The following is a 12826-nucleotide window of genomic DNA, read 5'->3' as shown; positions in this document are numbered from 1 at the left end:
GGGATTGGCTCCAGCAGACCCCCGTGACCCTGTGTTCAGATTCAGCGGGTTGGAAAATGGATGGATGGATAAAAGAAGAATGGGACACTGAATAATACAAGGACATGAACCAGCACCAGTAGCACCTGGCTCATAAAAAAATGACACAAATAGCATCCGTTTATATTAATAATAGTGCTTCACAAGAGGGATATTGTCTGACAATCAAAGCTCTTTTCTGAAGATATTTTAAAATTTGCAGAAAACATTGAAACTCTGTATTACCAGTGGTTGTTCATTCTCAATCCCAGGAGCATGACCAGGCCTTGGCATCTTCAATATCTATACAAGATAAATATTCGTTTGTATTAACCTATAAAGTTATTTTATGTATGTAACAATGAGTAACAGACACTTTAAAAAGACAGAATATTTTAAAATTTAAATTTGTATTTTTAGGATAACTCACAATGAATTTCCGCATCACCATACAGTAAGTTAGCATGTTATAATTATACATGAATTAAATTTATTCAGTTCTGTCATTAACAGCTTTTGCCAACTGAAGTGGTGGATTAATGAAAACTACTTGTACACTTACTTGTAAAAAACCTACTTGTACTACAAGTTAGAGTTACTTTTCTGTAACTCTTTTGAAGAGTGGTGACTGTGTATGTTAAGTGGATTGTATAACCTTTTTGTACTTCATAATATTAATGTTTCTTTTTGAGTAAGTATTACCATTCCTGACTATCCTCTCCCACTTTTTATAGGTAATTGCACTTTGTAGATGTGACCCTGTCTAGTTAATTTATCAATCTGTGTGAACAGTGAAAGAAAAAGAAAATCTACTTATGACATTAGAACATGAGAACAATCTAGACAAGAACAGGCCATTCAGCCCAACAAAGCTGTCCTGTCCAATAATTCTTCTAAAAAAACATCAAGTCGAGTTTTGAAAAACCTGAAATTGCTACTGTCTACCACACTAATTGGTAGCTTACTCCAAGTGTCTATGGGTCTCTGTGCAAAGAAAAACTGTCTGATATTTGTATGAAATTTACCCTTCACAAGTTTCCAACAGTGCCCATGTGTTCTTGATGAACTCATTTTAAAATAACAGTCTCGATCCACTGGAGTAATTCCCTTCATAATTTTAAACACTTCAATTGTGTCACCTCTTAATCTCCTTTTGCTTAAACTGTAAAGGCTCAGTTCTTTTAATCTTTCTTCACAATTCAAACCCTGTAGCCCTGGAATCAGCCTAGTCGCTCTTCTCTGGACCTTTTCTAGTGCTGCTATGTCCTTTTTGTAGCCTGGAGACCAAAACTGCACACAGGACTCCTCACCAGTGCATCATAAAAGCTTGAGCAGAAACTCCTGGGACTTGTACTCCACACATCAAGGTGCTATATAACCTCACATTCTGTTAGCCTTCTTAATGGCTTCTGAACACTGTCGGGAAGTTGATAGCTTAGAGTCCACTACGACTCCTAAATCCTTCTCATAAGGTGGACTCTCGATTTCCTGACTACCCATTGTGTATTCAAACCTAATATTTTTACTTCCTATGTGTAATACTTTACATTTACTGACAATAAACGTCATCTGTCACAAATCTGCCCAAGCCTGTATGCTGTTCAAGTCCTTCTGTTATGATTGAACAGACTCTAGATTATCTCCTAATCCACCTATCTGTAATGTTAACCAGAGTGTTACTTATATTCCTATCCAAATCAGTGGAACACCACTCTTAATGTCAGCCAATTCTGATATGGTTCCTCTCACCATCACCTTCTGCTTCGCCAATTCTGCACCCATCTAAAAAACATCACCCTGAACTCCAGATAAATAATATCATAAGCTCCACTTTGATCATATCCTTTTGTTGATTCCTCATAGAATTCCAGCATGTTAGTAAAACATGACGTCCCTCTTCCGACCCCATGTGGACTGTTCAGAAAAACACCTGTACTTGCCATGCGCCGCTCAGTCTTATCCTTAATAATTCCTTCCATTGATTTACCTGTGATGCACGTTAAGCTTATTGGTCTATAGTTGCTTGGATTTGCCCAATCACCCTTTTTTTTTTTTTGTTTTTTATAATGGAATACAGTAATCCCTCCTCCATCGCGGGGGTTGCGTTCCAGAGCCACCCGCGAAATAAGAAAATCCGCGAAGTAGAAACCATATGTTTATATGGTTATTTTTATATTGTCATGCTTGGGTCACAGATTTGCGCAGAAACACAGGAGGTTGTAGAGAGACAGGAACGTTATTCAAACACTGCAAACAAACATTTGTCTCTTTTTCAAAAGTTTAAACTGTGCTCCATGACAAGACAGAGATGACAGTTCCGTCTCACAATTAAAAGAATGCAAACATATTTTCCTCTTCAAAGGAGTGCGCGTCAGGAGCAGAGTCTGTCAGAAAGACAGAGGAAAGCAAACAAATCAATAGGGCTGTTTGCTTTTAAGTATGCGAAGCACCGCGGCACAAAGCTGTTGAAGGCGGCAGCTCACACCCCCTCCGTCAGGAGCAGGAAGAGAGAGAGAGAGAGACAGAGTTTGTTTTTCAATCAAAAATCAATACGTGCCCTTCGAGCTTTTAAGTATGCGAAGCACCGTGCAGCATGTCATTTCAGGAAGCAGCTGCACAAAAGATAGCAACGTGAAGATAATCTTTCAGCATTTTTAGACGAGCGTCCGTATCGTCTCAATCCCCCTACGTCAGGATCAGAGAAAGTCAGTGCAAGAGAGACAGAAAAGTAAGCTGGGTAGCTTCTCAGCCATCTGCCTATAGCGTCCCTTGTATGAAATCAACTGGGCAAACCAACTGAGGAAGCATGTACCAGAAATTAAAAGACCCATTGTCCGCAGAAATCCACGAACCAGCAAAAAATCTGCGATATATATTTAAATATGCTTACATATAAAATCCGCGATGGAGTGAAGCCGCGAAAGGCGAAGCGCGATATAGCGAGGGATTACTGTATTTGCCATTTTCTAGTGTGCAGTGAATTCCTAAAAATGTGTGTCATTGAATCTGAGCAGCACTTCTCCCTCTACAATCTCCAAATCAAACAGTACCTCCTTAGTAGTCCCATTTACTGCTTGGAGGTTATTCAACTCCTCACTTGGGAAGACCTCAGAAAAATGATTATTTAGTGCATCTGCTATTTCACTGTCTGTATTTTTTAAGTTCCCTTTACTATCCCTGATGCTCTTCACCTCCTCCTTGACTGTTCTATTATTACTAAAATACTGAAAGATGATCTTGTACTGAAGATACATACTGTGCAAAAGAAAGTATTTAGAGTTTTTTACATTCCAATATCTTCTGAAGGAGAACCCTAATCTTTTAGAACTACCTGTAAGGTGGCACAAAAAGCAAGTAATCTAATGCATTAGGAAACATTTTAAACATCTCTTAAAATAAATGGAGGTGAATAGAAATAAATTTTAGAAACTATTCACAGGAAGCTAAATTCTAAAACAGCAAGTGACTGACTTTCTAATAAACTTTAAGTAAATATACTTGGGCCTAAACCTAATTAAGAAGTCTCCTAATAGCTTACTTCACCTCCTGTATACCCTGTAGTGCAAGAGTGACCGGCTCAAACAGTGGGATGCAAGTACATACATTTTTGTTTTAACCTTTTCCAGAAATGTTAAAGACCCAGTTTTTTTTTTTTAATATTTTCACCTTTCTGTTGATAGCTGGCATTAGCAGAATGTATTTGGAATTTCTCTTTGGGACACAAATTCCAAAATTATATATACAGCTAGGTCCATAAATATTTGGACAGAGACAACTTTTTTCTAATTTTAGTTCTGTACATCACCACAATTAATTTTAAATGAAACAACTCAGATGCAGTTGAAGTGCAGACTTTCAGCTTTAATTCAGTGGGGTGAACAAAACGATTGCATAAAAATGTGAGGCAACTAAAGCATTTTTTTAACACAATCCCTTCATTTCAGGGGCTCAAAAGTAATTGGACAGTTGACTCAAAGGCTATTTCATGGGCAGGTGTGGGCAAGTCCGTCGTTATGTCATTATCAATTAAGCAGATAAAATGCCTGGAGTTGATTTGAGCTGTAATGCTTGCATATGGAAGATTTTGCTGTGAACAGACAACATGCGGTCAAAGGAGCTCTCCATGCAGGTGAAAGAAGCCATCCTTAAGCTGTGAAAACAGAAAAAACCCATCCGAGAAATTGCTACAATATTACGAGTGGCAAAATCTACAGTTTGGTACATCCTGAGAAAGAAAGCAAGCACTGGTGAACTCAGCAACGCAAAAAGACCTGGACGTCCACGGAAGACAACAGCGGTGGATGATCGCAGAATCATTTCCATGATGAAGAGAAACCCCTTCACAACAGCCAACCAAGTGAACAACACTCTCCAGGGGGTAGGCGTATCGATATCCAAGTCTACCATAAAGAGAAGACTGTATGAAAGTAAATACAGAGGGTGCACTGCAAGGTGCAAGCCACTCATAAGCTTCAAGAATAGAAAGGCTAGATTGGACTTTGCTAAAGAACATCTAAAAAAAGCCAGCACAGTTCTGGAAAAACATTCTTTGGACAGATGAAACCAAGATCAACCTCTACCAGAATGATGGCAAGAAAAAAGTATGGAGAAGGCGTGGAACAGCTCATTATCCAAAGCATACCACATCATCTGTAAAACACGGTGGAGGCAGTGTGATGGCTTGGGCGTGCATGGCTGCCAGTGACACTGGGACACTAGTGTTTATTGATGATGTGACACAGGACAGAAGCAGCCGAATGAATTCTGAGGTGTTCAGAGACATACTGTCTGCTCAAATCCAGCTAAATGCAGTCAAATTGATTGTCCATCTATATCATGAAACGCCGCCCAATGACCCAAAACATACAGCCAAAGCAACCCAGGAGTTTATTAAAGCAAAGAAGTGGAAAATTCTTGAATGGCCAAGTCAGTCACCTGATCTTAACCCAAGTGAGCATAAATTTCACTTATTGAAAACTAAACTGCGGACAGAAAGGCCCACAAACAAATAGCAACTGAAAGCCGCTGCAGTGAAGGCCTGGCAGAGCATTAAAAAGGAAGAAACCCAGCATCTGGTGATGTCCATGAGTTCAAGACTTCAGGCTGTCATTGCCAGCAAAGGATTTTCAACCAAGTATTAGAAATGAACATTTTATTTCCAGTTATTTAATTTGCCCAATTACTTTTGAGCCCCTGAAATGAAGGGATTGTGTTAAAAAAATGCTTTAGTTGCCTCACATTTTTATGCAATCGTTTTGTTTACCCCACTGAATTAAAGCTGAAAGTCTGCACTTCAACTGCATCTGAGTTGTTTCATTTAAAATTCATTGTGGTAATGTACAGAACCAAAATTAGAAAGTCTCTGCCCAAATATTTATGGACCGAACTATAATATATATATATATATATATATATATATACATACATACATACATACATACACACAGTGAATCCGGAAAGTATTCACAGCGCATCACTTTTTCCACATTTTGCTATGTTACAGCCTTATTCCAAAATGGATTAAATTCATTTTTTTCCTCAGAATTCCACACACAACACCCCATAATGACAACGTGAAAAAAGTTTACTGGAGGTATTTGCAAATTTATTAAAAATAAAAAAAATTGAGAAAGCACATGTACATAAGTATTTACAGCCTTTGTCGTGAAGCTCGAAATTGAGCTCAAGTGCATCCTGTTTCCCCTGATCACCCTTGAGATGTTTCTGCAGCTTAATTGGAGTCCACCTGTGGTACATTCAGTTGATTGGACATGATTTGGAAAGGCACACACCTGTCTGTATAAGGTCCCACAGTTGACAGTTCATTTCAGAGCACAAACCAAGCATGAAGTCAAAGGAATTGTCTGTAGACCTCCGAGACAGGATTGTCTCGAGGCACAAATCTGGGGAAGTTACAGAAGAATTTCTGCTGCTTTGAAGGTCCCAATGAGCACAGTGGCCTCCATCATCCATAAGTGGAAGAAGTTCAAAACCACAGGACTCTTCCTACAGCTGGCCGGCCATCTAAACTGAGCGATCGGGGGAGAAGGGCCTTAATCAGGGAGAAGCCACTCCTTAGTAAAAGGCACATGGCAGCCCGCCTGGAGTTTGCCAAAAGGCACCTGAAGGACTCTCAGACCATGAGAAAGAAAATTCTCTGGTCTGATGAGACAAAGATTGAACTCTTTGGTGTGAATGCCAGGCATCACGTTTGGAGGAAACCTGGCACCATCCCTACAGTGAAGCATGGTGGTGGCAGCATCATGCTGTGGGGATGTTTTTCAGTGGCAGGGACTGGGAGACTAGTCAGAATAAAGGGAAAGATGACTGCAGCAATGTACAGAGACATCCTGGATGAAAACCTGCTCCAGCGTACTCTTGATCTCAGACTGGGGCGACGGTTCATCTTTCAGCAGGACAATGACCCTAAATACCCAGCCAAGATATCAAAGGAGTGGCTTCAGGACAACTCTGTGAATGTCCTTGAGTGGCCCAGCCAGAGCCCAGACTTGAATCCGATTGAACATCTCTGGAGAGATCTTAAAATGGCTGTGCACCGACACTTCCAATCCAACCTGATGGAGCTTGAGAGATGCTGCAAAAAGGAATGGGTGAAACTGGCCAAGGATAGGTGTGCCAAGCTTGTGGCATCATATTCAACAAGACTTGAGGCTGTAATTGCTGCCAAAGGTGCATCGACAAAGTATTGAGCAAAGGCTTGAATACTTATGTACATATGATTTCTCAGTTTTTTTATTTTTAATAAATTTGCAAAAACCTCAAGTAAACTTTTTTCACGTTGTCATTATGGGGTGTTGTGTGCAGAATTCTGAGGAAAAAAATGAATTTAATCCATTTTGGAATAAGGCTGTAACATAACAAAATGTGGAAAAAGTGAGGCGCTGTGAATACTTTCTGGATGCACTGTATATACATATATATACACACATATATATATATATATATATATATATATATATACACACACACATACATATATTATATATATAATATACATACATATATATTGTGGCACCCAGATGGGGCTCATGCCCGGCCGGAACGCCCAGGAAGACAGGAGGAGGGCTCATTCCTCCTCCAGACCGCGAGGGGGCATCCGCCCTGGTTGTAATGGGGACCATGGGTACAGGGCTTGGAAGCCCAACCCTGTAGGTGCCCGTGGTCACCGCCAGGGGGCATCCCCCTGCCTGAAGGACCCTGGACCCCAGTACTTCCACCACACCAGGAAGTGCTGAGGGGAAGAAGAGAGGGAACACCCGGAGTGCTTCCGGGAGGACAGCCGGCATTTCCGCCACACTGGGGCGTGTCTGCGGGATTGCCGGTGCACACCTGGAACACATCCGGGTACAGATAAAAGGGGCCGCCTCCCTTCATTCGAGGCTGGAGTTGGGTGGAAGCAGGACAAGGTACAAGAACGAGAGAAGGAGGCAGTCCGAAGAGGCAGAATGGTTGGCCTGGACTTTGGGGAAGATTGGGGTTTGTGGCACTTGGACTTTGTAAATAGTATTGTAAATAAACGTGTGTTGGGTGATATGGGTGTGTCTGCCTGTCTGTGTCCGAGCCAGTCTTCACAATATATATATATGTATGTATGTATGTGAATATATAATATATATATATATACATACACAAACCACAAACAGTGGCTTATTCCCTCTAAAATTATGTAGTATATAAGGAGACTTTATCCCATCCATAATGTTTCATCAGAAAATACAGTATCTGGTGAAACACAGTTCTCTAATTTTGAAAAAATATGGAATAAAGAGTTAAACATCCTGGATTATTCAAACTCATTTAGTAAATACTTGAGCAGATACTGTAGATATTGAATATTTACCCAGAAACTCTAAGGTACAATAGTGTAAAACATAAATAAATGAATGCTAAAAAATCTGTGTGACCTGTCAGAGAAGCCCAATTATTTATCCAGATGTCTAAAGTTACACAGCCATGATTAATTGATATGCACATGTCCAGCCGAGACACACAGATGCTTTCAGTTCGGCTTCTTATATACAGGTAAACCACCATCTTTATCATAACTAGAATAACAGTCACTTTCTAGCCCATTACCCACAAATCTTTTTCCTCCACGGTCCTGGAAATCCATTATTTTGCTATCACCTGACACTTCCTGCAACCACATTCTCTTTGGTCTCCCTCTTGGCCTCATCCCCTTCACCGCCATCTTGGTGTGATGTCTCACCCTACCTCTTATATAAATACATTTCAGAAAGTAAAAATTTTATATCTTCTCAGGTAAGGTCCACATTTGCCAGGTGACACAGTGAAAACAGCAGATTGTGGCAAGGTGATGCAAGTTATCAGGTGAGCAAGTAAGAATTTGAAGGTACTGTGTACACATGATGTTAAATCTAAATTTGAACTATAGGGTAAATTTTTGTGTAGAATATTAAATGAGACAGGTTAACTGTATATAGACTGATGCATCATCATTACATCTAAAAGACAGTGTACTATACTGTATATTCAATAATGGATAATCACATCAAATTCAGAAATTATGCATAATCACATTTACAGTGCTTACTGCAGAGTTAAAAACGAATACGTTAATTTGTTTTAGCAAAGAACTGGAATACAATAATAAACAAAGAATTACTTACTGAGGAAAGCCTTTTCTTTCTTACTGGAGCGGTCTGTTCACTGACGAAGAAAAATAATGCACCAGAGTAAATTACCATTAATCAAAACTCAATGAAGGTAATGCACAAATTTTATTTATAAATATTAAAACTCCAATTACAGTTTCCTTTCATTTAAATAATTACATGTGTGAATTCAGCTGTTGGGCGGCACGGCGGCGCAGTGGGTAGCGCTGCTGCCTTGCAGTTAGGAGACCTGGGTTTGCTTCCCAGGTCCTCCCTGCGTGGAGTTTGCATGTTCTCCCTGTGTCTGCGTGGGTTTCCTCCGGGTACTCTGGTTTCCTCCCACAGTCCACAGACATACAGGTTAGGTGTATTGGCGATTCTAAATTGTCCCTAATGTGTGTGTGTGTGTGTGGGTGTGTGTGCCCGCCCTGCGGTGGGCTGGTGCCCTGCCCGGGGTTTGTTTCCTGCCTTGCGCCCTGTGCTGGCTGGGATTGGCTCCAGCGGACTCCCATGACCCTGTAGTTAGGATATAGCAGGTTGGATAATGGATGGAATTGAGCTGTTTATGCAAACATAGTACTTTTTAAACAGTCATATTTGTGTAGAGATTAAACAAGGTGTCTTTATGTATGACAGAATTTCATTAAGCAGAAACCTATCAATTCTCTGAGATGACAACAAAAGTATTTTAAATATACCAAAGTTTTATTTTTAATGAACACTTACTTTTCATTTAGGATGGATCCTGTAAAGTCCATTTTAAAATTCTATGAAAAAATTAAAACAGAGCACAGCAGATTAGAAAGTAATTTTGGCTAATTATTACCTTCTCTTATGAATGTATTCATAACCAGTATACTGAAGAACCGTCCAATTTGTTATTTTAATCAACTGACAACTTGCATTATAAAGTTAGTCATACTCTTTAAAAATAAAAATAAAAATGAAGAGACGGTTTTAAGAGAATTGGATACCCAACAGGAAGTCAGAGTAGTCAACAACATGGTCAGATGATTACACCATTTTTGTACATGTCAAGACTCTTGCAGAATCACTGCAAGTCTGTTATGAACAGTTAAAACTTCATGTAGAAGAAATATTACTAAACAAGACATATGTAAGAGTCAAGATGTGAAATGATAAAAGCAAAGAAAATTATTTCAGATGCAATCTTGAGAGGTAAGGTGAGATATATCATCCATCAAATAAAGTTTTGTATGTAGCAGAGATGTTAGACTTAAAGTCAGTCTACTGTCACATACAACTCCAAGGCTAATCACCTTAGATTAATTACAAAGAACCAGTGGTAAGTAAGGAGATGTCAAAGGGAGAACCTGCAGATGCAAACAGAAACTGGGATTTAATGTTGTGCCATAAATTCTTCTCACACAGAGAGGTAAAGGGATCCTGCCAGAAAGTAAAACTAGTATCAGCAGCATTCATTATGCTATACCAAATAATCCTACTCCCATAGAACCACCAAAATAATAAGGAGTAAAGATTTGAAGGTCCCTAAAGTCCTACTCACTTCCACATTACATGGCCTGTGCAGGGATGGTCCCTTCTTGTGCACAGAGGTGCTGAAGTAGGCTATGGCCTTAAAAATATTTAATTATTGTAATCTCTCAAAGGTGAGCACTGATGCCATACTCAGTTGCCAGACTGATTTTCTTGGCACATAATTTAAAACCTGTTCCATAACGTCAGGAACATTGAACTTTAGTGGCTGTGACAAGGACAAAGTAGGATTTTTGTGTTTGGTTTCTGATTGTAATTTCTTAAGGGATCCACATAGATATTCCATATGCAAAATTAAAAGCAAACAGGACTAATAAAATGGCAATGCACAGAAGCAATTTAAAAAGGCAAATAAAACGTTAGGTTATATCATAGAAACTGTTGAATTTAAGTCAGGGAATGCTATGCTCAAATTATAAGGTACTATTAAGACCACATCTTAGGTATTGTGTGCAGTTCTGGCATAGCAGCACTTGAAGTTGTGCATCATGAGATTTCAGGACATGGCCCACTGTGACAGACTCAGAGAATTAAACCTGTTTAGTCTCGAGGAGAGGAGACTGTGTAAGGACCTAATTCAGGTATTTAAAATCCTCAAAGGAACTGATAAAGTAGATCCAGCATCAGTGGAAATTAAGGAAAAGTGCACTTAAACCTGAAGCCAGGAAACATTACTTTAAGCAAAGAGTTGTGGGAATCCGGAACAAACTATCAAACCATGTTGTTGAAGCAGAAACCTTGACAATCATTAAGGAGAATCTGGATGAGATATTGGGACAGCTTAGTTAAACAAACAGGCTTGGTGGACTGAATGGTCCCCTCCCATTTGTCAAATTTCTAATGTTCTTAATGCTAATATATGAACATACACACACTTATTCTTTTATTTTTTTTACTTTGTTACTGTAGACCAGTATAAAACAGTCATCAACGACTGCCTTGATGATTATTTGGCATTTAGAGCATTGCAGGCATGCTATGATATACAGTAGTCAGGCATCTGATTTAACTTTTTACATATTATAATCTATTCCGAATCAGAACTCACTTTATTGGCCAGGTACAATAATGTGTAGTAGGAATTTGTCTTGGTAGCAATGGTACAACATACACAAAATGTTGTATCCAGAAGGTTACCCGTTCGAATCCCCGTCACTGCCAAAAGAGATCCTACTCTGCTGGGCCCTTGAGCAAGACCCTTAACCTGTAATTGATCCAGGGGTGCTGTACAATGGGTGACCCTGCGCTCTGACCCCAAGGGGTATGCAAAAACTAACAAATTCCTAATACAAGAATCTGTATAAGGCGAAATAAAGAACAAACAAACAAATACAAAGGATAAAATATAAAGTAGCATAAAAGGGCAACGCAAAACACAAAGAAAATAGAATTAAACATGGAAAAAAGTTTAATTTGTGCAGGTAAAGGTGGATACTTTGGTCAAGTAAATTGTACTGCTGCCAGTACAAAGAGACTGGGATGAAGCTTCTTTTTTAATCCATCTTGAATGATGGCACTGTCTAGAGTGAAGTGTTAAGATAATATTTATTTATTGTTAGTTTGTCACATGTTTTGTAATTATGTTGAAATGCATACTATTGCATTCATTTAACATGTTGATTTCTTTAATATTCATAAAGCCATGTTGTGGTTTTGTTTTATTCTCCTTTTATGTTTTTCTTTATTCTTCTTTAATGCATAGCAACTTACTGTACCTAACGGAAATAAATTTGATGTGAAGAAAAAAAGACTGTATCAAGACTCACAATGAAACATTAAAATTTACTTTTCCATTTGCTTGGAAAATTCTATAAAAGAGGAATTTTATTCTAGTGATTTTATAAAGTACTGCAGTTTTTTTAAATGGCCATCTTTGCTTTGTGTAAAAATTCATAGGTTTACTGTCTTAATTTGAATGCCTAAAGTCCAGCCTTTTGCCACTCGTTCCTAGACAGTTGATGGTCTAGTCTTCAAGCTCCAGGGATGTATCCCGTGTTTTAAAAATAGCAAGGGGAGTGAAAGTGTAATCCTGGGCAGATATTTTTATATTGACGTTGTTATTTACATGCAAACACTTTGCTCCATCTCTTTGAAAAGTACACGAATCGTCCACGTTGACGAATCTGTCAAAGTTTACATTTCTTCGATCTATTAAAAACACACACACTAGAACAGCTAACATTTAAATTCTTATTAAGTGCCCTCGCAGGCTCTTTACTTAAGTTGCCTGTTTAATGTCACTTAAGTCTCCTAAGGTTTTCCTTTCAGCAGTTAATCGATAACACTACACAATCTTTGATTTTGCCACCTGATTTCTCAATAACACAGTTCGCTTACTTTTATATTTAATGACAACAATCCATTATTCCCCTTTTCTTGTAATATACCAAAATCAGCCGTTAACTCCGTAAGTAAATGATCGAAATCACACCAGAGCAATGTTCAGCCTACAAAATGCATATTTGAACATTTTATTGAAAAGGACCCCTATTTCTACGTCTTTTCTACAAACGTGCAATATTTAAAAAAAAACTTGTCATAAAAACGAAACAATAAGCCTTACCAAGACATCCAGTAATGTTTATCGTAAACTACTATTTCCGTGTTACTTCGCCGTCCGTCTTTCAAAAATAACCGCCTTGCCCTCGCGACGG

General features: G+C 38.9%; 1 protein-coding gene across 1 annotated transcript in view; it reads right to left on the bottom strand.

Annotated features, from left to right (window-relative positions):
- Positions 1-12806, bottom strand: part of knl1 (kinetochore scaffold 1) — a 62497-nt gene extending 49691 nt beyond the window's left edge. The window contains exons 1-4 of the mRNA XM_051919741.1: positions 12736-12806; positions 9381-9421; positions 8670-8709; positions 265-321 (exon numbers count right to left, since the gene is read on the bottom strand). Of these exons, the coding sequence (XP_051775701.1) occupies positions 265-321; positions 8670-8709; positions 9381-9412 (129 nt within the window). The 5' untranslated portion in view covers positions 9413-9421; positions 12736-12806. The remainder of the gene's footprint in view (positions 1-264; positions 322-8669; positions 8710-9380; positions 9422-12735) is intronic.
- Positions 12807-12826: the final 20 nt, after the last annotated feature.

This window comes from Erpetoichthys calabaricus, chromosome 16 (assembly GCF_900747795.2).
Source record: "Erpetoichthys calabaricus chromosome 16, fErpCal1.3, whole genome shotgun sequence".
Taxonomy (NCBI): domain Eukaryota; kingdom Metazoa; phylum Chordata; class Cladistia; order Polypteriformes; family Polypteridae; genus Erpetoichthys; species Erpetoichthys calabaricus.
The sequence above is the reverse complement of the archived record's forward strand: the minus strand, read 5'-3'. Positions and strand labels throughout refer to the sequence as shown.